Below are 25,197 nucleotides of genomic sequence, written 5' to 3' on the forward strand. Positions count from 1 at the left end.
GCCCGTGCTGAAACAAATGGGAGGAGGATTCAGAATGCCGGATTGGACAGGCGGCCGAGGAGCTAGGAAGACAGTGGCGATGGGCGACAAGCAGATAAAGCTCAACTCTATTACTGGGGCTGCGGGTGTCAGAAGTGGTGTGCGTGGCCTTTACTGGCCATCAATTTCAGCCTGGGGGGGGGGGGGGGGCAAATGCTTAGCTTAGGCGCCGCTCCGCTCATCAGAATCCACCGGTTGACTCCACCCCCACATGTCAGTGAGGAAACAAACAACGCCCACTGTCCTCTCCTCCGGTCCCCACTTCACCAATCCTAGCCAGTTAATCTGGCATATTAACAAATCAGAGTAGAGTGGGGGTCTTTGTGGCGCATTGCGTGTGCCCCGACCACACCCTAAACACGGGCAAATCAGCTTCCCAGCCTGCAATCAGCTGATCGCAGGCTGAGAAGCTTCCCATAGACCGCCACATGTCCGGCGCCTGGTCACTCTTAAAGTGACATTTTTTTTTTTTTTAACAGTTTGGGGGGGGGGGGGGCGAGCGCCCCCTATGGGCGGGCCGCCACTGCATCTGTGGACATTGGGTGTGCTATACAGGCCCAAAAAACTTAATCAAACCAATATGCCCTGTCCTACTGCCCCAACTTACGCTTGGTGGCCATTCCTGGTTGTCAAAATAACAGCCAGGAGTTGCTTTACAGTTAAAAAAATCAGACCATCTGGCACCAGTTAGAGGGATACAAAGTAACAATGTTACTTTTATATCTACTCTGTTTCATTTATTTGCAGTCAAAGTGATGCATATGATTTCAGTGAAATCAACCTGACAAGTAAAAAAAAAAAAAGTACTTTTTAAAATTAAATTTGTAACTACTTAACCGTTTATTAACACTTTGTTGACCCTAATCTGCCCTAATTAACTCCTTTTTCCCCTTCTCCCCTTAACTATTAATTTCCTGATTTTATTTACTCTACTTTTAATTTTAACTATTAATATTTAAACTTTTTTAGTTTTTTTGTTATTTTATTTAGAGGTCTATGTATAACGGAGGAGGTAATCATATGGCAAACAAATGGTTAAGAGATCTGCACAGCGAATGTTTCATACAAAGACTCCTTATGCTGGCCATACACTATACGAAAAATCGGCCGAAAAATCGTTCGTATGGACACTTCGTTCGTTTTTCGGCAAGTTAGTGGGTACAAATCGATAATCGTTTATGACGTTTTTGTGGAAAAAAAACGAACGGCATGTTTGGAAAATTTCTGCCGAACGTACGATAAATTGCAAGGTTAATGTGTTTCCCGTCCGAACTGCCTGCACTAGGTATATGTAAAAAAACGAACACAAAATTATTTATTCATGTCCACTGAACAGATTATCGGACATTATATGATGGCACGATCGTTTGCGGTCACGGTCGAACGTTCGTTTTTCGAAAATGGGTTCGGCCGATTTTCTGTATAGTGTATGGCCAGCATAAGTGTCACAGAAAAAAACCCCCCACAAAATTAAAAAAATAAAGCGTTTATAACTTAGCAATTCTTTGTACCAGAATCACAATTTTAGTGTAATTTTGTTTTTGTTATGGATTGCATTAAAAAATAATTTTTTGCAAGACAAAAAGAAACCTTGTTAAGTATTATTTTGTTCTGTTAAGTAATGACAAAAGGATTGCTGAATAAATAGGTCCAAAGCAGAACTGTAACATTTACCGTGGTCCGAAATGCACAGGAATGAGAGCTGAACTGGTTAATAGTTCACTGGCCTAAAATATTTGTTCTGTGATATGTGACCTTTGGTCATTTACTTGTTTAATGGTTAAAGGTTTGTTGGGCTTGAGTTTGAACTTCTGAGTTTGTTTTTTGTTATAAGTCAAAGATCAAAGATTTTAAAAGTTACGTTTTATATTGTATTTAATAATTTATATGTATTTAATAATTTATTTTAGAATTCCATTTGAAAAAGGCATTTTAATTGCTGTGTTTTTTTTTTTTTTTTTATTTATTTATTAATTGTATTTAATAATTATGTTTATTAAATTTGTTTTCGGATTTCCTGTTGTGGGGGGTGTGGGGGGTTGGTGTGCATTTAATTTAGTTAAACTTAGCTGTGCATCAAATTCTGCAGAAACAGCTGACGGGCCCCGCCTCATCTTGTGGCATGTTTTATTTATTTTATTTTTTAGTTTTATTTTTAAATTCATAATATTTTATTGTGGCATCTTTTATTCTAATGTGTTATATTCGGAAAATAAAATTAGTTAAACTTAGTTGTGCATCAAAATCTGCAGAAACAGCTGATGGGCTGCACCATCTTGTGGCATGTTTTATTTATTTCATTTTATTTTTATATTTATAATATTTTATTGTGGCATCTTTTATTCATTTTATTTTATTATTATTTATGTATAATATTTCAATGTGGAATATTTGATTTATTTATAATATTTTACTGGGGCATATTTTATTTGTATTTATGTATAATATTTTATTGTGGAATACTTTATTTGTATTTATTTATAATATTTTATTGAGGTATATTTTATTTTTATTTATGTATAATATTTTATTGTGGAATACTTTATTTGTATTTATTTATAATATTTTATTGGGGCAATTTTTTTTTTTTTATGTATAATATTTTATTGTGGAATATTTTATTTATTTTATAATGGGAAAAATACCGCGCTATAGTACACAAAGAATTTCTTGCAAATCGTGCCACAAAGAATAATAATGTGAATAGCCAAATGAAAAATCTCAAATCAGTGGTTTCAAAATTCTAAGCAAAAGCAGCCGCTCTATGTGGGATACACACAATGACATAAATAATAACAGAGATAGCAGCGCTAATATCCCTAAAGTGAATACATGATATTTATATGTAAAATTGACCTTAAATCTTACCAAAAAGAATATTACCAAAAAATGTATTTATTTATTTTATTGGTATTTTTTTTATATTTTATTGTGGCATCTTTTATTCATTTTAATTTATTATTATTTATGTACAATATTTCAATGTAGAATACTTGATTTATTTATAATATTTTATTGGGACCTATTTTATTTTTGTAATTATGTGTATGTGTAATATTTTATTGTGGAATATTTTATTTGTATTTATTTATAATATTTTATTGTGGCATCTTTTATTCCAATCTGTTATATTCATAAAATAAAAGTTAGTTAAACTTAGTTGTGCATCAAATTCTGCAGAAACAGCTGACGGGCCCCACCTCATCTTGTGGCATTTTTATATTTATAATATTTTATTGTGGCATCTTTTATTCATTTTATTTTATTATTATTTATGTATAATATTTCAATGTGGAATATTTGATTTATTTATAATATTTTATTAGGGCCTATTTTATTTTTTTATTTATGTATAATATTTTATTGTGGAATATTTTATTTGTTTTTATTTATCATTTTTTTATTGGGGCATATTTTCTTTTATTTATGTATACTATTTTATTGTGGAATCCTTTATTTATTTTATTTGGATTTATTTATAATATTTTATTGTGGCATCTTTTTTTCCAATCTGTTATATTCATAAAATAAAAGTTAGTTAAACTAAAGCTGGCCATACACTATACAATTTTCCTGTTCAACTTTCCTTTAGATTTACCAAAACCATATAATATGAGGTCAAACCTAAACCCTTTCAATTTGTATGCAATCAGACAGGCCCTTGCACTACATAGTTGAAGGTAAATCTAAAGGAAATTGAATCAGAAAATTGTATAGTGTATGGCCAGCCTTAGTTGTGCATCAAATTCTGCAGAAACACAGCTGACGGGCCCCGCCTCATCTTGTGGCATGTTTTATTTATTTTATTTTTTTATTTTATTTTTAAATTTATAATATTTTATTGTGGCATCTTTTTAGTCTAATGTGTTATATTCGGAAAATAAAATGAGTTAAACTTAGTTGTGCATCAAAATCTGCAGAAACAGCTGACGGGCTGCCCCATCTTGTGGCATGTTTTATTTATTTTATTTTTCATTTGATATTTATATTTATAATATTTTATGGTGGCATCTTTTATTCCAATCTGTTATATTCATATATTATATTCATAAAATAAAAGTTAGTTAAACTTAGTTGTGCATCAAATTCTGCAGAAACACAGCTGACGGCCCCGCCTCATCTTGTGGCATGTTTTATTTATTTTATTTTTTTATTTTATTTTCAAATTTATAATATTTTATTGTGGCATCTTTTAGTCTAATGTGTTATATTCGGGAAAATAAATTAGTTAGTTATACTTAGTTGTGCATCAAAATTTGACGAAAAAGCCGACGGGCCCCGCCTCATCTTGTGGCATGTTTTTATTTATTTTATTATTTTATTTTTAAATTTATAATATTTTATTGTGGCATCTTTTATTCGAATGTGTTATATTCGGAAAATAAAGTTAGTTAAACTTAGTTGTGAGTCAAATTCTGCAGAAACAGCAGATGTAGACTTTTTTTTTTTTTAATATTAAATACATAATAAAAAAAAAAAAACATAAATAAATAAAACGTCATTCAAGCCCAATTGTCTGCGTACAACCGTAAGGGATAATGTAAATAATAATAATAATGTATTCTCATCATGAATGGGTTAATCCCAAAACCAGCCCCCCCCCCCCCCCAGGTGGTTTCGTATATTCATGGTATTGTTTGCCTGCTTCTGCTGCTAATAAAGGTGGTTAAAAAAAAAAAAAAAAAAAAAAAAGAAAAGGAAAGGGGCAGGACTTAAGGGGAGGAGGGAGGGGGAAATGACAGTGATTGTGCAGCCTGTGTGTATTGCACAATGCAGGAGATGGATGGAGAGAGAAGGTGCAGCCTGGGCACTGTGCTGTGCGTTATCACAGGGGCCTCCCGGGGGTTTGGCAGGAGCCTGGCATGGGAACTGTGCCCCAGAGTGACGCCAGGCTCTGCCCTGCTGCTGGTGGCCCGCACAGAGCAGGCGCTGCGTGCGTTGGCCGAAGAGCTGACACTCCAGCACCCGGACGTGGAGGTGAGATGGGTGGCGGCGGACCTGGGCTCAGCAGACGGGGTGAAGAAGACGGTGCAAGCTGCACAGGAGCTGAACGGACGGGGCGCGGCTCAGAGGGTCCTGGTCATCAATAACGCGGGTAAGGGGCGCTCCGCCACGTGTTTTTCCCGATATTATACAACCACATACAAGAGAACACATCTCATATAAAAGAACCTGTGTGTGATATATCTTATGATTACATAAAACTCTCGCTATACAAATTGATTTTTATTCCGCCGTGTCTTTAATATTTCTTTGCACGGTGACACCCAAGACAAACTTCCCAGCAGCGGCAGACATTGGGACAAACAATAAAACTGCCAGGGAGGGGGGAGGGGGGAGAAGCTGCTGCAACAGATGCGAGCAAAAAAAAAAAAAAAGTGCCTCTACAGTACAAACAAGAACACAAATGAATATATTGCAGCTTGTCCTTAGATGTTGCTGCTGCATTTTTTTTATTTAATTTTTTTTTTTTTTTAATTCACCGGGTGATCGTGTGAGTCGCGCTCTTTCTGACCCCTTGGGACAACTTGGGAATAAACTTTGGTTCTGTCCGAACCCAAACCTAGGCTGTCAATGCTGGGTCAGCGAGCGTCAGGCAGGAATTCCCCCCTCCTCTGAGCTGTATTGTACAGTGAGGGGAAAATAATGATTTGATCTCCTGCAGATTTTGTAGGTTTGCCCACTTACAAAGAAATGAAGGCTCTCTTTTTTTTATCATCGGTGTATATTAAAGTGATACTAAAGGTTCTTTTTTTTTTTTTTTTTTTTTTTTTTTTTTTTTAACAAACATATCATACTTCTCCACTGTGCAGCTCGTTTTGCACAGAGTGGCCCCGATCCTCCTCTTCTGGGGTCCCCCAGGGGCTCTCCCGGCTCCTCCCCGGATGAGATAACCCCCTAGGAGAAGCGCTCTCCCGGGGCAGGGTTACCTTGCGGCAAGTTTTAGTCGACTGAATACGACTAAAACTAAAACAATTGAAGAAGACTAAAATGGGACTAAAACTAAAATGCCATTTTAGTCCTAAGACTATAAAATGAACACTGCCTTGCGGGCGCGCCCCCGAGTCCAGCATTCGGCATCCATAGGCGGCGAATACAGGACTCGGCCCCCCCGGCGGCCGCGTAATTGGATTTGATTGACGGCAGCGGGTGCCAATGGCTGCGCTGCTATCAATCTATCCAATCGACAGCCGAGAACCCCCTAGCCAAGAGACGGGGGACAAGTTCGAGGGTTCAGATAAGTAAAATGGGGGGGGGGGGGGGGGGCTGCTGGCCAGTCATCGCCAGGTGTTTTTTTCACCTTAATGCATAGAATGCATTAAGGTGAAAAAACACGAACCTTTAATGTTCCTTTAAATGATAGAGGCAGATTATCAACCAAAAATCCTGAAAAAAACACACAATACAAATTTTATAAATCGAGTTGCAGTTTAGTGAGTAAAATAAGTATTTGATCCCCAAGCAAAACATGACTTAGTACCAGTGGCGGCTGGTGCTCCCAAAAACTTTTTGGGGGGGGGTGCAAACAAACTTAAGAATTCTGAAAAATACTTTAAAAAAAAAAAAACTCAAATGCAGCCCATGTACCCATCAAATGCAGCCACTGTGCCCACCAAATACAGCCACTGTGCCCATCATGTGCAGCCACTGTGCCCATCATGTGCAGCCACTGTGCCCACCAAATACAGTCGCTGTGCTCATCATGTGCAGCCACTGTGCCCATCATGTACAGCCACTGTGCCCACCAAATACAGTCGCTGTGCCCATCAAATGCAGCCACTGTCCCCACCAAATACAGCCACTGTGCCCACCAAATACAGCCACTGTGCCCATCATGTGCAGCCACTGTGCCCCCCAAATACAGTCACTGTGCCCATCAAATGCAGCCACTGTCTCCACCAAATACAGCCACTGTGCCCATTATGTGCAGCCACTGTGCCCCCCAAATACAGTCACTGTGCCCATCATGTGCAGCCACTGTGCCCACCAAATACAGTCACTGTGCCCATCATGTGCAGCCACTGTGCCCATCATATGCAGCCAATGTGCCGATCAAATGCAGCCCCTGTGCTGAGCATATTCAGCCACTGTACCCACCAAATACAGCCACTGTGTCCATCATGTGCAACCACTGTGCCCACCAAATGCAGCCACTGTGCCCACCAAATGCAGCCACTGTGCCCACCAAATGCAGCCACTGTGCCCACCAAATACAGTCACTGTGCCCATCATGTGCAGCCACTGTGCCCACCGACCCCCCCCCCCCCCCACTCGCGGGACTCGCAGCTCTGACAGCACACTTGCCCCCCCATCTCTGGGCTCTGACAGCGGCACCCTCCTTGGAGCTCATGGCTCTAACAGCACCCCCAACCCCCCCCCCCGCACTTGGCTCGTGGCTCTGACAGACCCCCTGGTCAGGCACTTAGCGCCAGGCAGCAGCTCCTCTCCAAGTGCATCAGAGCGGCGGCGACCTCCGCTCCCACGCGTGTCTCCTCTGCTTCCCCTTCCTAAGCGCCAGGCATCCAATAGGGTGGCCTGCCGCTTTGGCCAATCAGGAAACAGGTCTGACACCCTGCCTCCTGATTGGCGGGGAGGAAGGTTAGTGTGAAAAGAGCAAAAATTAATTCGCTATCATCACACAATTGGGTGGGATCAGCACCCCGAGCCCACCCTATTTTGAAACCTATTAGAGCCTCTGGCTTCAAAAAGTACCACTCCCTCCAAATCCCCCGCCATAGGAATCAATGCGTCCGGATTCCTGAAAGGGGCCGGGCGCATGGATAGGGGGGGCAGCGCCCGTGTGCCCACAATGCACAGGCTGCCACTGCTTGGTACTTGGTGGAGAAACCCTTGTTGGCAAGCACAGAGGTGAGACGTTTCTTGTAGTTGGTGACCAGGTTTGCACACATCTCAGGAGGGATTTTGGTCCACTCTTCTTTACAGATCTTCTCTAAATCCGTAAGGTTTCTTGGCTGTCGCTCGGCAACTCAAAGTTTCAGTTCCCTCCATAATTTTCTGTAGGATTAAGGTCTGGAGACTGGCTAGGCCACTACCTGACCTTAATGTGCTTCTTCTTGAGCCACTCCTTTGTTGCCTTGTCGGTATGTTTTGGGTCATTGTCATGCTGGAAGACCCATCCAAGACCCATCTTCAGTGTTCTGGTTGAGGGAAGAAAGTTCCCATCCAAGATTTTACAATACATGGCCCCGTCCATTGCCCCTCAATGCAGTCAAAGTCGGCCTGTACCTTTACCCAATCCTTCTCTGAATCATTTAGATGTTCATTGGCAAACTACAGACGGGCATGTATATGTGCCTTCTTGAGAAGGGTGACCTTGCGGGCCCTGCAGGATTTCAATTCATGGCAGCGTATTGTACTACCAATGGTTTTTTTTGGTGACTGTGGTCCCAACTGCCTTGAAGTTGATATCATTCACAAGCTCCACCCGTGTATTTGTGGGCTGATCCCTCACTTTTCTCATGTTCATCCTTACCCCATGAGGTGAAATCTTGCATGGCCCTCCAGACTGAGGGCGATTGGTTATTTTGTATTTCTTCTATTTGTGAATAATCGCTCCAGCAGTTGTCTTCTTCTCATCAAGCTTCTTGCTGATGGTCTTGTAGCCCATTCCAGCCTTGTGCAGGTCTACAATCTTCAATCCCTGATGTCCTTTGACAGCTCTTTGGTCTAACCCATGATGGTGAGGTTTGAGTGGAAGAAAGAGATTCTGTGGACAGGTGTCTTTTATACACTGGTTTTTGTTAGGAGCACCTTCTTAAATTGACAGGACTAATCTGTGTACCACATGAGTACATACTGTAGCCAGTCTGTGTGAGCCAGAATTATTGTTGGTTGGTAGGGGATTAAATACTTATTTTACTTACTGAACTGCAACTCTATTTATAACATTCGTATCATGTGTTTTATCAGTGAGGCCCGGAACGGAAGAGACAGCAAGGATTGATAGTGTAGGGCTGGGCAAGACAGTGTGTCTAAGGGAGACACAAAAGGGTTAATGAGAAAAGGTTGAAGGGGAGTGTAGAGAGGGGTGGGTAAAGAGAGAAGTAGAGTGGGGGGGAGTGGCTATATTTAAGGGAGAGGCGGAGCTAGGCTGGGTAGTGTGAAGAGGAAGTGGAAGGTGGAGGCAGTTTTTTCACTGCTCCTCCACGATGGCCGACATAGACATGATTTTAGCAAGATTGAGACAGGCGGCAGCGAGTAAGGGACCGGAATGGCTACACAGCCAGGTCGCGGCCCTCATCGAAGAAGAAGCGGGCGGGTGGGCACCAGGTGAGGCGTCCCATCGCGCGCGGAGGTCGCAGCCTCCGACGAGCTTTTTCCCCAGGGCCTCCATCTCGGGCCGTTCGCCTGCCCAGAAGTCCGCTGGAGGACTGATCGGCACCTCTGGCGAAAAGGTCACAACAACAGGCCACAGCAGGGCCCAGGCGGTCCACACGCCCCCCGGCCTAGCTTGGTGGGCGGGGCCACTGGCCGTCATGGCACGGCTTCCCTGCCCATGAATCGCGGGACCATAATAGTGGCAGTATCCCCCACAGCTACTAACAATTTGATGGGGGGGACTAGGAGGGAGAGAGCGACAGGCAAGGCCACCGAAGTGGGGACAGAAAAGGCCGGAATCAGGGCAAGATAGCGGAAGAGGACACAGACAGTTCGGGGGTGAGACGGGCCCTACAACGCCAGTGTTCCATGCCCTCCAGGTCCACTTCACCTGGGGGCTAACAACGTCACCAGTCATGGTACAGGACGAGAGGTCGAAGGGGAGGTGTCGGAGGAGCGACTAGAACCAGCGAGGGAGACCAGCGCAGCGGCTGTTGGGAGAGCTCCTGGTAAGTCCACTAATACTTTGTCTTTGTCTGTCTGATGCATTGAATGATTTGTTAGGGGTGGTAAAAGCGGGTACAGCAGGGGCAGCCGCCCCTCCGGCGTGGTCAACAGGGGAGGTGCCGGACCAGCAACTAGCAGAAAATAGGTTGGCCAGTTCAGGGTCATGGGCACAGCTGAAGGATTTGTTGGAGGGCCTGCGGGCCTTGGTAGGCAGATTTGAAGGGGGGCAGGAGCAGCCCCTACAAGTGGCCCCATGGGCAATATCGGTGAGCGGGAGAGTGGATGGGGGAGCGGGGGTATCCGGTGCCGCGGCGTCCCCTGCGGCGCTGCCCCCCAGGCCGACAGGGGCAGGATCTGTCACCGAGAAGGCAGGAGAAAAAGGAGTCAAGGAGACGACGGGTAGGACAGATGTGGTAAGGATCGCAGACGCGGCAAAGTGTGAGGTGTACGTGTGTTTCGAGGGTCCGCTGGGATGTAAAACAGGAGGTCCGGGATAAGATTTGCAAGGGTGAGTATGTGGAGATTTTCTCGTTACTGCCCTTGGAAAAATGTAACTTGGACAGGGTAAAACCTGATGACTCCAAGAAAGAGGATGAGGAGAAGAGGAGGTACAGGTTGATCTCACGTACATTTGTTAATTGGCTACAAGCGTTCGCCATTATGGCAAGCGTTATTGGCGAGAAGAACCCCGAGCATTGTTCGGTGTTGCTCTGTTATGTGGACGCTATCGGAGAGGCACACAGGGTGTGCGGGGGTTCTGCTTGGCTAAGATATGACGAGCAGTTCCGACAGCGCAGAGCGGTTCGCCTGTCTCTTCGCTGTGACCATAAAGATTTTAGCCTGTGGATGCGACTTATGTCATCGGCGAGGGCCCCGCCTCAGTTTCTTCAGGGGGGGCCTGGGGTACACTTTCCTCAGGACTGCCGGCCGGAAAAAAGTGGGGGGTGTGTTGGCAGTACAACAAGGGCGCTTGTAAGTTCGGGGGGTCCTGCAAGTTTAAGCACGAGTGTTCAGGGTGTAGAGGAGCCCATACATTGTCCTGGTTCTTCAACAGAGGGAAGCGTACCGGCGAGCCTGCTCACAAAAAGGGATGACGCCGGTGAGGGGGGAAAGGATGCAGCCTTTTCTAAGTAGGTATACGGACAGGGAAGCGGCTATGCTGCTGGCTTTGGGGTTTTGGGACGGTTTTAAGATCCCGTGTTCATTGGCGGTAGTTCCACCGGTGGCAAGGAATCTGAAATCTGCATTACAGCATCCGGGGGTGGTGGGGGAAAAATTGGCAAAAGAAGTGGCCATGGGCCACATAAGGGGGCCGTTTGCAAAAGAATCTTTGCAGGATCTAGTGGTGCTGCCATTGGGGGAGGTGCCCAAGAAGGAACCAAACAAGTTCCGAATCATTCATCACTTATCCTTTCCAAAGGGGGGTTCTGTCAACGATTTAATTGACCCTGAAGCGCGCAAAGTGTCCTAAGCTTCATTAGGCGCTATGGCAAGGGGGCGCTTATGGCAAAGGCAGACCTAGAATCTGCATTCCGCTTGCTTCTGGTGCATCCGGATAGTTTCCAGCTGCTGGGATGCTTCTGGCAGGAGCAGTTTTATGTGGACCGCTGCCTGCCCATGGGTTACTCCACTTCCTGTGCTATGTTTGAGGCGTTCAGTTCGTTTCTGGAGTGGGTGGTTAGTGACGTGTCGGGCCTGGATTCAGTCATACATTATTTGGATGACTTTCTTTGCATAGGCCTCCCTGCCTCCGTTGCGTGTGCGTTTCTACTCTCTACGTTGCAGCACATCGCAGGTAGGTTTGGAGTGCACTTGGCAGCCAAGAAAACCGAAGGCCCGACGACGGTAAGTTGGACAGAAAGAAATTCGGGAGATCCACGGACTGCGGAGAGTTCAGTTGAGGACTTTGCAGTCATTGCTGGGTAAGTTAAATTTGGCTGCAGGATCATCCCGATGGGGAGGGTTTTGTGCCAATGGCTGTCGGCAGCTACAGCGGGGATTAAAGCCCTGACCCATTCGACTTACCAGGGATCACCGCGAGGATTTGGAGGTGTGGTATGAGTTTCTGGCTTCATCCAACGGCAGATCGGTGTGGATGTCTGGCCCGGTGAGTGATCTGGATGTGGAATTGGTCACGGATGCGGCGGGCTCCGGTGCATTTTTTCAGGGATGCTGGAGCGCGGAACCTTGGCCTCAGTCATGGGTGGAAGCGGGGTTCCTTCGTAACCTGGTGCTATTGGAACTTTTTCCAGTGGTGCTGGCTATGGAGCTGTGGGGGGGCATGCCGGAACATGAAATTGAGACTGAATTGTGACAACATGGGCGTGGTTCAAGTGGTCAATCGCATGTCAGCATCATCACAACCGGTCATAAGGCTTTTGCACCAGTTGGTTGAGGTGCTTGCAATTGAACATTTGTATCTATGCTGTTCATATCCCGAGCTTTGACAACTCACTGGCTAACTCCTTGTCTTGATTTCAGTGGGACAAGTTCAGAGAGCTGGCTCCGGGCGCAGAGAGGGAAGGAGTTCCTTGCCCGGGTTGGATCTGGGAGCTGGCCTTGGAGTCGCCACGGGATGGATTCGACAGTCAGTGAGTGAGTCCACATGGGCGGCTTACGCGAATGTGTGGAAAGAATGGTTGTTTCTGGTGCAGGAAGCCCGGGTTGGCACAGAGGGGTCAGAGGTAAGGTTGTTGGTGTTGTATTTTGTGTCTAGGAACATGGAAAGCGGGGGATCGGTCTCTTCCATCGAGCGGAGGATGGCGGGTCTGTCATTCTTTTCTAAACTACTGGGGGGGGGAGATTGGACAAAAGATTTCTGGGTGAGGCAGGCAATAAAAGGTTATCGTAAAGTGCACAAAAAAAAAAAGACGCGAGATGGCCTGTCACTTTTGCAAATCTAATGTCCATCTGTGGGATGTTGGGTTCAGTGTGTACCTCGAGTTATGAGGTTTTGCTGTTTACACTGGCGTTTTATGGGGCATTCCGTATCGGGGAATTGGTGAGCCCATCGCGGTGTTTGGCGGGGGGGGCTTTTGGAGCAGGATGTGCAGGTGGACGTGGACAGGGTGTGTTTGCGGCTGCGTAGGTCCAAAACGGATCAGCAGGGTAAGGGGGTTGATGTGTTGCTATTTGCATTGCCGGGATTCAGAATATGCCCTGTGGAAGCAGTACGGGAATTTTTGAATTTTTGAAGGTTAGACCAGCTGTGGGAGGACCATTCCTGAGGCATGAGGATGGGTCATTTTTGTTGAAATTCCAGTTCATATCAGTGTTCAGGAAATGTCTTACAGGGGCTGGGTTGGATTGGGCAGAATACGCTTCACACTCCTTACGCATCGGGGCAGCTACTGAAGCTGCCAGATGTGGGTTGGATGAGGCGGCTGTGCGAAGGATTGGGAGGTGGGAATCGAGGAGATTCCGTACCTACATAAGGTCTCAACTGGTAGTAGAATTAAAAAATCCCAGGCTAGGAATGCCTGGGATGATGTGGGGCAGGGTGGTAGCGGAGGTGTAGTGGTATGCGAGGTTGGATAGACCACCTGATGTGTTAGTTATACGTGCGGGGGGGAATGATTTGGGGGTCCAACCAGTCAGGGATCTGATTGCGGACAAGTCAGATTTTGTACATTAATAAAGTGGTGGGGAGGTTTGTGGCTCAGAATGGGGGCATGGTGATCAGGCACAGAGAGTTATGCCGCATACACATGAGCGGACTTTTCGACCGGACTGGTCCGACGGACCGAGTCTGGCGGACAATTCGACCAGGTGTGGGCTTCATCGGACCTGCAGCAGACTTTTTCGGTCGAAAAGCTGGCGGACTTTAGATTTGGAACATGTTTCAAATCTTTCCAGTGGACTCGAGTCCGGTCAAAAAGTTCGCTCGTCTGTATGCTAGTCCGACGGACAAAAAACAACGCTAGGGCAGCTACTGGCTACTGGCTATCAACTTCCTTATTTTAGTCCGGTCGTACGTCATCACATACGAATCCGTCAGACTTTGGTGTGATCATTTGTAGGCAAGTCCGTTCGTTTGGAAAGTCCGCCGAAAGTCCATCAGATAGACCGTCGGACCAGTCCTGTCGAAAAGTCCGCCCGTGTGTACGCTGCATTAAAGACAAATGTTGGTCTCTATTTGCGGAAGGATGGAGTTCACCTCTCCGATGTGGGGATTGATCTCTGGACTATGGGGTTACAGGAGGGGATCCAATGGGCCCTGCGAGTGTGGAGGTGCCCTCAAGGTCAAGGTTGTCACCCTTTCGGGCTGTGGCTGTGTGTTTGTTGGTCTTTGACGGTGGCAGTAAACGTAGGTGATGAAAAGGGGCGGGGGGGCTCATCGGTAGTATGTGCCCCTCTGGTGTATTCCAGCAAAAAGGTTGATGGAATACTGTAATGGTTGCACTGTGGGAATGAGGTTGTCTCTGAGCGGTTACAGCTGGAGGCCTATCATGTTGGAAAAGGTCCCGCAGTGCATTGGTGGTAAATGTGATGGAATGTGGGTCGCCGTCAGAGACCAACAGACTGGGGTTAAAACAAGTTTTGTGTTGTGTTATTGATGATATATATATTATCAATGGAAATTATATTGGAGTTATTTATTTAGATTGTTTTAATAAAAGGCTGTTATGGCCATTTATGCTCCAAATTCAAGGTGTGGTCTCAGTCATTTTAGGTGGGTAAGAAATGGGGGTTGGAGTACAGGCAGTATAACAGTGAGAGTACAATATGGGTACATTTGGACTACACTGGTCATGGATTTTTGGTTGATATTCTGTCTCTATCATTTAAAATACACCTATGATAACAAATTATAGACCCTTCATTTCTTTGTAAGTGGGCAAACTTACAAAATCTGCAGGGGATCAAATAATTATTTTCGCCACTGAATGTATGCACAGGCTACAGTTACTGTATTGCATCTATGGAGGAATAACATTGTTGACCTAGGCGGCTCTCTCCACAGTTGGATACTGACATTTCACCATCATAACATAGGATGAAGGCGCCCAGCAGCAATCTCAGGGAATTTAGGGTGTCTACACACTTTTACGGGTAAATGCCTAAAATGTTATATGCACATCTTAGTAAAAGATTTGTGTAGAAATGAATGGTCTGGTGACAGAGTCTCTTTATTTAGTAAGATGCATGAGATTACAGCTGCCTATGGTGACAACGCTATTCCTCCATACATAAAATTCAGTGACTTGGGTTTCGGGCTTGTCCCGTCCCTTTCCACTGATCCTTTGAAACTTCTTGTGTCCCTTCCCTGGCCCCTTCGTGGACCTAACATGGCCAGGTGGCCATATTAGGTCAATGAAGTAGGCAGGGAAGGGACACGGGAAGTTACAAAGTAGCAGTAGGAATCAGTGGAAATGGTGGGTGTGAATTATAAGACCGCTTGAGCAGAATTGAACACACTGTCATATATTACCTAAAAAAAAATCAAGATGATATAAATATATAATACGGCGAGGATTAAATGGGCCTCTCCCCCCCAGTGTGGACCATTTAGGAACTATTAATGGGGCTACATCAAGTATCTGCCGTGTAATCTCCTACACACATTTTCCAGTTTGCAGGTCTTATACAACCCAACCCAACCTTCTCCGGATGGGTCTCCCAGTACATAGTGCTTTTGAGTACGGAAGGATGAGCTCAAGCTCTCCTGTTGCTCTCAGAGATATACATGCCAATCTATTCCTATCCTAAAGCTGATCAAATTATAACCAATTCCCATGAATCACTGAAAATCTGAGCCTAGAGGTGCCCCTGCAGACAACCCTGGGGTCAATGAACTTCAATTGAGAAACTGAAGGAACCGGGGGAAAAAGCTCACCCAAACAGTGACTGTATAAATAATGCATGTTTAAACTTTTTCTCAAAGAATAGGTGCAGGTACTCCTCCCTTTTGAGTCACTTCTTCTCTCTGCCCCCTACCCACCTCCGAGTACCGTCCCCTCGTCCCATCCCTAACTCACCTCCCAGTAGCGCCCCTTTCAGAGAATACAGAACCAAGTACAGTGGAACCTTGGTTTACGAGTAACGCGGTTAACTAGCGTTTTGAAAGACGAGCAACTTTTTTTTTTTTTAATTCTGACTTGGTTTGGGAGTGGTGTCTCACAAAACAAGCAGAATTCAAGCTAATGGGCAGTGCAGTACCGCATTTGGCCAGAGGTGCGGGGGCACGGGGACACTCGGAGCGGTTCGGAGCAGTTCGTAAATACTCGGAATGACTCGGAAATACTCCATTCCCGAGTGTTTCCGAGCCTTTCCAAGGCTTTCCCGAGTTCAGCCGAGCTGTCCGAGTATTTCCGTGGCTCTCCGGTGCCTCCCACCTCTGGCCACATGCGGTATTGCATGTAATAGAAGTCAATGCGGAACTAATTATCTTTGCTTTGATATGCGAGTGCTTTGGATTACAAGCATTCTCCTGGAACGGATTATGCTCGTAATCCAAGGTTCCACTGTATCACCTTGTGGTGCTAAGTAATTTTTTTAAGGGCTTTGTTATTGATAAAAAGAAAAGTAATACAATTCATCCTCTCCAGATACAAAACCCCCCCCCCCCCCCCCCCCCCAGCAGCATTAGATCATCCCAGCAACAATAGAACCCCTGCAACAAAATACTCCCCAACAACAGATGCCCGCCAGCAACAAATTCAATAGATCTCCTAGCAACCAACATCAATAGACCTTCAATGTGACCAGACATAGCTTAGTGTGCCTCTCAAGCTCTCTGGAGTGGGGTGTAAATGCTATGCTTCTGGTGCTGGGAGTGCTGGCACGGGAGGGAGCTTGTCCCAGCTCCTGCAATCACTGCAGGTTAAGAAAGGACTCCCTGTAGCCGCACATCGATACTGTCCCTAAGAGCGTTTAAGTGATGACTTCAGCCTGGACCCTAGCCAGACCACGCCCCCAATGCATTTTGCTCCGCCCCTTGGATCCTAGTCATGGGGATGGAGATCCCAGGCTTGTGGGGGGAGCAGCCAGCAACAGTAGACCCCTTCCTTAACAGTAGATCCCTACCAGCATAAATTGACCTCTAGCCACATGAGATCCTCCTGCAACAATAGACCCCCCACCAGCAACATCAGACTTCCCCAGCAACAATAGATCCCCCCCACAACCATGGATCCCTAGAGACAATAGATCCCCCAGCAGCCAGCATCAGTAGACCCTCCAGCACCCCATTCATTGGTGATGGTGCCGTAACTGTGTTTCCCCGCGTTCCCACTGGAAAAAAGCCCAAGCTTAACTACCACATGTAGCAAACAACTGAACGGTATAAGTATGTAGATAACAATAAATGTAACAAAATAAAACCTGCAGAAATATTCCTACCACATAATGATTGAAACTTGACGGGATTTGGTTCTGTTGAAGGAGATCACTCATTGTATGAGATTGTTGTGCAATATGGTCTCCAACAAACAAAATCGAACAGAATTTGTAGCTTACCCCTCTACAAGAAGAAAAAGCAGTTAAAAGCACAACCAAATAAGAACACAACAGTTGAAGAAACAGAGAAGTCTGTCAAGAGGTTTATTCTTCCACTCATAGCTGACCACTCCCAGGGATCTCAAAGCAGGGAAGGTATGTAAGGGGTAGCGTAGAAGTTGGGTAGGTACTGGGTGCTGCCTGGAGGCCCTTCCATATGATATGACCCAAATGGATAGGGGAATTATCACATACACATATACTCTGAGCTGAGACCAGTCCTAGATCTCCAGGAGCCTCTGGAACCAAAGAGAATCCATGTGCTCAAGCTGGTCCTGCACCATTTAAGGCCTCTTTCTCTGTTGCGGTATAAGAGACTCAGCCTCTTACTTCTCTCTGTAGACATTAACCGGCCTTCACCTTTTTGTGTTTGGTCAAATTCCTGGAGGCCTCACACATCTCCTTCCAGGGCTTGGCAGCAGAGAGCCAAGAAGAGGGTTAGTGCAGTAAACCAGGGGTGTCCAACCTTTTGACCTTTCTGGGTCACATTGGAAAAAAGAGGAATTGTCTCAGGCCACATTTGCTCGGGCGCAGCAGCCCATTTATTGTTATTACAGGTATTTATATAGAGCACAGTGCTTTAGATATACAGTATATTGCACATTTACATCAGTCCCTGCCCTCCAAGAGCTTACAGTTTAAAGTCCCTAACTCAATTCAGACATACACATACTAGGGCCAATTTAGACAGGAGCCAAGTTACCTACCAGCATGTCTTTGGAGTGTGGGAGGAAACTCATGCAGGCACAGGGATAACATGCAAGCTCCAGGGAGGTAGTGTCATGGTTTGGGATTCAAACCATTCACCCTAGTGCTGCCTGGTGAAGGTGCTAACCACTTAGCCACTGTTCCGCTGTTGAATGGGCTGCTGTGCCTGTGTTTAATGCAGGAAAAAGGTTCCTGCACCATTTTTGAACCACAGCCGCTGGGAAAGTGCATGGTGCGGTTTTCGCACTTGAAATTGCGCTGCATTTTTAAATTTTTTTCTGCCAAGGGAACTGGCATTATTTTAAGCCCAGTGTACATGGACCCTTAAGCTGGGAAAGGTAAATAAGCAATGTCGTCACTCTCAACAAATATGCAGTCTGTCCGGAGGGTGATGTGGTCTGTGGATTACCCTCCAGGCAAACGGAATATTTTTTGGGGTAGCACTGCTTTATTACCTTTCCCAGCTCAAATGTGGATATTTGTCTTTTACTTTTTATCTAATAAAGGGTTTACTGCATTTATGCATTAACCCCCTTCCTGTGCTCTGTGTTTTACATTCTGCTGAATCTACCATGCTCACCCTCTCTGTTTTTAGGATAAAAGTGGAAATCAATCTGCCCAAAAGTGGGGGGCAGGTGTAAACGTTTTGGCACTGGGTGCCTTCCTTAAAACATAACTCAACAAGAGAAGAGTCTTACACAGATACTCTAAGCCGAGACCATTTCTAAATCACCGGCAGCCTCTGGGGCCACACAGTATCCTGTGCTCAAGCTTGTCATGCACTGTTTGGGCCCCCTCTCTGTGGGGGGTGTCAGAGACTCAACCTCCTGCTTTCCTCTGTAGACATTAAAAAGCCCCTTTGATCCCTAGTCAAATCCTTGGAGGCCTCACACATTATCTTCCAGGGTTTGGAACTAAGGAGCCAAGCTACCATCTTCTAGTGTGCAGTCATTCAGCCACTCCACACCTACCCTAGTGCATAATCTTTCATGCTCATATTTTTTTGAAAATAAAAGTAGAAAGAAACCATTCCAAAGTGAGGGGTCTGGTATAAAAGATGGGCAAAAGGTGATGCCTGGAGAGCCTTCCATCTGACATAACAAATGGATAGATGAATCATCAAATACACATGTAGTATACTCTAAGCTGAGGCCATTCGGAAATTACCAGTGACACACAGTATCCATGTGCTCAAGCTGGTCCTGCACCATTCAGGGCTTCTCTTTCCTGGGGTGTCAAAGATTCAACCTCTTACTTTTCTCTGTAGACATTTAATGGCCTTCACCCTTTGGTCTCTAGTCAAATGCTTGGAGCCCTCACACATTATCTTTCAGGGTTTGGGGGCAGAAAGTCAAGCTACCCTCTTCTAATGTACAAGCATGGAGCAACTACACACCTCCCCTAGTGCCCAATTTTCCATAAACCCCCTTTTTTAGGATGAAAGGTGAAAACCAAACTCCTCTATGGTGAGGGATCTGGAGTAAAAGGATGGTACTAGGGGTTGTCTGAATGGCTTTCCATCTGACATGACTCAAGTAGATAGAAGAATCATTAATTACACATATACTCTAAGCTGAGGCCATTCCCAAATTACCAGTGCCTCTGGGGCCACACGGTATCCAAATGCTCAAGCTTTTCCTGTACCTTTCACGGCTTCTCTTTGTCGGGGTGTCAAAGACTCAACCTCTTTTCTCTGTAGACATTAAAAAGCCTTAACATTTTGGGTCCCTAGTCAAATCCTTGGAGCCCCCACACATTATCTTTCAGGGTTTGGGAGCAGAAAGTCAAACAACCCTCTTCTAATGTACAACCGTGCAGCCACTCCACACCTCCTCTAGTGCCCAATCATCCATGTTCCCCTTTTTTATAGGAAGAAAATAAATGAAAAAAAAAATCTCTAAGGTAAGGGGTCTGGTGTAAAAGGTTGGTACTAGGTATTGCCTAGATAGCATTCCATCTGACATACAGTAAATCAAGTGGATAGAAGAATAATTAATTACACATTTACTCTAAGCTGAGGCCATTCCCAAATTATCGGAGCCACACAGTATCCATGTGCTCAAGCTTGTCTTGCACCATTCACGGCCTCTCTCTGTGGGGGTGTCGAAGACCCAACCTGTTACTTTTCTCTGTAGACATTTAATGGCCTTCACCCTAGTCCTTAGTCAAATCTTTTGAACCACTCACACATATTATCTTTCATGGTTTAGCAGCAGAAAGTCAAGCTACCCTCTTCTAATGCAGCCACTACACACCTTCCCTAATGCCCAATCTTCCATGACTCCACCCCCCCCTTTTTTTTTTAGGAGAAAAGGTGAAAAAAACTCTCAAAGGTGAGGGGTCTGGTTTAAAAGGTTGGTACCAGGTGTTGCCTTGATTGGCTCTCCATCTGACATAACTCAAGTGGATAGAAGAATCATTAGTTACACATATACTCTAAGCTGAGGCCATTCCCAAATTACCGGTGTCTCTGGGGCCACACAGTATCCAAATGTTCAAGCTTGTCCTGCACCATTCAGGGCCTCTGCCTGTGGGGGTGTCAAAGACTTAACCGCTTATTTTTCTCTGTAGACATTTAAAACGGCCTTCACCCTTTGGTTCCTAGTCACATTGTTGGAGATACTCAACCTCTTACTTTTCTCTGTAAGGTTTGGAAGCAAGGAGGCAAACTACCATCTTCTGGTGTACAATTTTGGTGTACATCTTTTGGACTATAATCATGTAGCCACTCCACACCTCCTGTTGTTTAAGAAGAAAAAGTAAAAAGAAACCTCTTCAAGTGAAGGTTCTAGAATAAAAAGTTGGAATTCCCATTACTCGCTGTCCTACTGACACTAAATAGTCACCAGGACCAATTGATGGGGTAAAACTCCCCATCACAGATACAGGTTGCAGTAAGGACTTTTTTTTTGTATTGAGATATTTAAATGCTTTCAGAGTTTCCCCAATAAAATATATAGTCCCCAGGACCAATAGATGGGGGGAAATCTCCCCAGTGGGAACACAGGCTGCAGTAGGGACCTTGTCTTGTGCTGTCTCAAGATATTTGGATCATATACCTCCATGAGTTTGATAGCGTTGACCTATCACATTACCAAATAGTTTTTTGTCTTCTTCCTTTGCAGGGTCTCTGGGCGATATCAGCAAGTCTTTCGTGGATTTCACGGACCCTCTAGAAGTGGACAGATATTTCTCCTTCAACGTGTCATCAGCGATGTGTCTGACCTCCTCCCTGCTGAAGGTTTTCCAGGGATGTCCTGGGCTACAGCGGCTGGTGGTCAACATCTCATCTCTGGCTGCCCTGCAACCATTCAAGTCATGGACACTGTACTGCGCTGGAAAGGCGGCTCGGGATATGATGTTCAAGGTGCTGGCTGAGGAAGAGAAGGATGTCCGCGTACTCAATTACGCACCAGGTTAGGCAAAGTGCAGAAAAAAACTGCTTTGCTAAGCAATAAAGGGGGCTTACTGTGATCACATTGGGTTAGAAGAGCCGCTCAAAGCTGGAGGATTAAGGATTTCCCCACCGGTGTTTAGAATGTGGGGGTGGGCACCAGAAGTGTAAATATACCAAGGGTAAGACGGCACTCTTACCCTGCTCTGGTCACGCCCACTAATGCGTTTCGCCCCTGGCCAACGGGGGCTTGGTCACAGAGGCCAAATCTCCAGTGGGCGGGGCGAAACACATCAGGGGCGTGGCTGCAGCAGCACTTGCGGAGGCCAAACACTGCGATAGCACTGGGTCGGCTAGAGCAGCGTCTTACCCTTGGTATGTTTATAATAAAGGGAGTTTGATGCTGTTTGGAGAATTTTAAAATATATAAGAAGGAGGTTACCTACTTCATTAGAGTGAACATGTGGCTACAGACATATTATTAACAAGCAACAAATGAGCCTTTCATTGCTGGCCCAATTTTTTTCCTTTTTTTGCACACATTGCGCCTCCATTCACACTGGTGCCCATTCATGTCAATCAACATGGTTCAGTGCCATTTTTGAAAAGGTGCAGGCACTGCCTTTGGTGGATTTTTGGTCCCATAAACTTCAATGGTAGTGCATGAAAAAAGAACAATGGACCTATAATATTATCTCTAATTGTTCCTCTTGCTCCAGTTTGCACGGTGATACCGAATATGTTTTGCTTGGTTGTTGTGTGGTGTGAGTCACTGCTGGGTGGGGGAGCTGAGATAGTGAGTATATCTCTGTGGGGAGAAGCTGTGCTGCTGAGTGGCTGATGGGAGGGGCAGCAGAAAGAGCTAAATTGTTGAGTGATTGGAAAGAGAGGAGAGATGAAAGGGGACCTGAGTCACTGATGGGAAAGGGAAGCTGAGCGCTGAGCTGCGGAGTATCTGCTGCAGAGGAGATCTGAACTGCTGAGTCACAGTTGGGAGGGGTATAAGTACCATTTATACATACAGACTATTCATTTTTAAATCGGTGAAGGGAACCGTTGAGTCAGTGTAGGAAGGGGTAGCTGAGCTGCAGAGTAACTGATGTAGAGGGGAGCGGAGCTGCTGAGTCCCGTTTGAGAGGGGAAGCAGACAGAGCTAAATTGCCATGCCAGATGGGGGAGGGATGAAGGGGACCTGAGCTGTTCAGTCACTGCTGGGATGGGGGAGCTGAGCTGCTGAGTCATAAATGGGAGGGGCAGCAGAGAAGGCTAAACTGCTCAGTGACAGTTGGGAGAAGGGGGAGGGGTGAAGGGAACCTGAGCTGTTGGGTCACTGCTGGGATGGGGGAGCTGAGCTGCTGAGTCGTGGGTGGGAGGGGCAGCAGAGAGGGCTCAATTGCTCAGTGACTGCTGAGAGATGGGGGAGGGGTGAAGGGAACCTGAGCTGTTGGGTCACTGCTGGGATGGGGAGCTGAGCTGCTGAGTCATGGATGTGAGGCACAGCAGAGAAGGCTCAACTGCTCAGTGACTGTTGGGGGATGGGGGAGGGGTGAAGGCGGAGCTGAGATGCTGAGTAATAGATGGGAGGGGCAGCAGAATGAGTTAAACTGCTCAGTGACTGATAGGAGATGGGGAGGGGTGAAGGCGGAGCTGAGCTGCTGAGTAATAGATGGGAGGGGCATCAGGGAAGGCTAAACTGCTCAGTGACTGATAGGAGATGGGGAGGGGTGAAGGCGGAGCTGAGCTGCTGAGTAGTGGATGGGAGGAGCAGCAGAGAAGGCTAAACTGCTCAGTGACTGATTGGGGAGGAATGAAGGCGGAGCTGAGCTGTTAAGTCACTGCTGGGATAGGGGAGCTGAGCTGCTGAGTAATGGATGGGAGGGGCATCCCTTGGTTGAATGACGTATAATTACCATTTGGTACATTTGCACTGACTTGTCCTTCCCGTATCTGGCAGGGCCCATGGATAACGACATGCAGAAGGAGGCACGGACACTGACGAAAGATCCTGACTTACGTCTCCAATTCTTTAACATGAAGAAAGAAGGAAAACTGGTGGACTGCCACGTGTCTGCCCGCAAGATGCTGGACATTCTCCAGGCCGACGCCTACAAATCTGGCGATCATGTGGATTTTTTTGATTGAGTCTGAGCTGTGATCGACTTTCAATGACGATTGGCGATCTCCTGCTTTCGTAAAAAGGGATGTAAAGTGGGTTTAGTGTTGCACAGTTGCCGACAAGTCGAATGACCCGCTGCATTTCATGTTCTCTTCTTGCATTGCTCGGGACTTTTCTCATAAGATCTACCCATGTGGAATCCCAGCAATTAGAAAGCCAGATGACGGTGTCATTCCCTCCCCAATGGATTGTTCTTTGGCTGTAAAGTTGGGCTTACAGCTTACAATCTGATTGAACAATTAGTTCTACCAGCAAATAAGTAGTCTTAAAGTGGTTGTAAACCCTCACATATATCCAGTGTAGTAACTGGCCTCAGGTGATACAGAGATGAAACAAATCCTGCTGCATAAGTTGTACCTGTTTACCTGCAGTCTTCTCTTTTTTTTTTTTTTTTTATCTTTATTTAAAGAGTGCAGATTATACAATTAAACCAACAATACAACATAAGTTATCTGTTTCTGTTAGTAGTTTTTCACACAAAAAAATAAAAGAAATTCAAGTATATACTGGTTTAACAGCAGGCATGGTTGCATTGAAAGGTGATATTGAGGCAGGAAGTCATAGGCTAACGATTCCGGCTTGATTTTTCCATCAGCACAGAAGAGAGTGCCCTCTATCCGAAGTTAAATAATAAACATAAACTAAGCATAATTCAAACAAGGGTGCACCAACAATGCAATGCAACTAACTTAGTGACTTCCCGAGGGGTAATACCAGTCTATCCCTATTGGCCAAATAGCGCTCTGCTATCTTATGGTGAATTAATTCTATGTATTGCATTATATAAAAATTATGGTTCTCAATCCTATGAACATAGGAGTGGTACCAAAATGGAACACTGCAATCCGGGGTTTTTTTCTTTCCCCCTTATTAATGGGGGAAAAAAAAAAGAAGGCAAAGGACACTAGTGGTGCCAAAGGAGGAAGAAAGGGATAGAAATAAGGAGGAACAGAAATGGGAAAGTAAGAAGGGGGGGGTGGGTATAGGGTTCCGGTGAGGCCGACGACCCATGGTCTCGATGCAACTAGGGACTGGATACCTATGTATAAGAGTTGTATTCGTCTGAAAAAGCAAAACAGATCCCAATGTGTCCAACAGGTGCCATGCTCCTCCTCTTTTTCCCTGAGAGCAGCTGTAAGGCGTTCCATTCGCTGAATATCACAGACCCTGCTAAACCATTGTGTCACTGTCGGGGGGGGGGGGGGGGGGGACTGCTGCTCCCACATGCTGGGGACACACGCCCTAGCCGTGTTCAAAAGGTGTTTCAGCAAAGATTTGCGGTAACGCTTACTGGACATTGGAGTCAGATTCAGGAGTACTGCTGCTGGATTGTTCTGAAGAGCCACATCAGTGAGTTTGTGTATGATTCCCAAAACCTGTCTCCAGAAAGGAGTCAAGGCCGAGCAATCCCAGAAGATGTGAATTAATGTGCCGTTCTGTGTGCCACATCTCCAACACAGGGGACTGTGCCCCGGGAATATGGATGCCAGCACCGAGGGTGTCCTGTACCATCGCGTCAGAATTTTGAAGGTAACTT

At 45.6% G+C, this 25,197-nt stretch overlaps 1 protein-coding gene across 1 annotated transcript; it reads left to right on the forward strand.

Annotated features, from left to right (window-relative positions):
• Window positions 1-4,766: 4,766 nt before the first annotated feature.
• Window positions 4,767-24,516, forward strand: LOC141121085 (sepiapterin reductase-like). Its single transcript, XM_073611061.1, has 3 exons — window positions 4,767-5,134; window positions 21,216-21,506; window positions 23,439-24,516. The coding sequence occupies exons 1-3, from the start codon at window positions 4,810-4,812 to the stop codon at window positions 23,624-23,626; spliced, it is 804 nt and encodes a 267-aa protein (XP_073467162.1). The 5' UTR covers window positions 4,767-4,809; the 3' UTR covers window positions 23,627-24,516.
• Window positions 24,517-25,197: the final 681 nt, after the last annotated feature.

This window comes from Aquarana catesbeiana, linkage group LG01 (assembly GCF_042186555.1).
Source record: "Aquarana catesbeiana isolate 2022-GZ linkage group LG01, ASM4218655v1, whole genome shotgun sequence".
Lineage (NCBI taxonomy): Eukaryota > Metazoa > Chordata > Amphibia > Anura > Ranidae > Aquarana > Aquarana catesbeiana.

Excerpts from the sequence above, each read along its gene's own strand:
- LOC141121085 (XM_073611061.1), top strand. The coding sequence starts at position 4,810 with ATGCAGGAGATGGATGGAGAGAGAAGGTGCAGCCTGGGCACTGTGCTG. Across the intron at positions 5,135-21,215 it reads CCTGGTCATCAATAACGCGG|GGTCTCTGGGCGATATCAGC; the intron begins GTAAGGGGCGCT and ends CTTCCTTTGCAG. Across the intron at positions 21,507-23,438 it reads CGTACTCAATTACGCACCAG|GGCCCATGGATAACGACATG; the intron begins GTTAGGCAAAGT and ends CGTATCTGGCAG.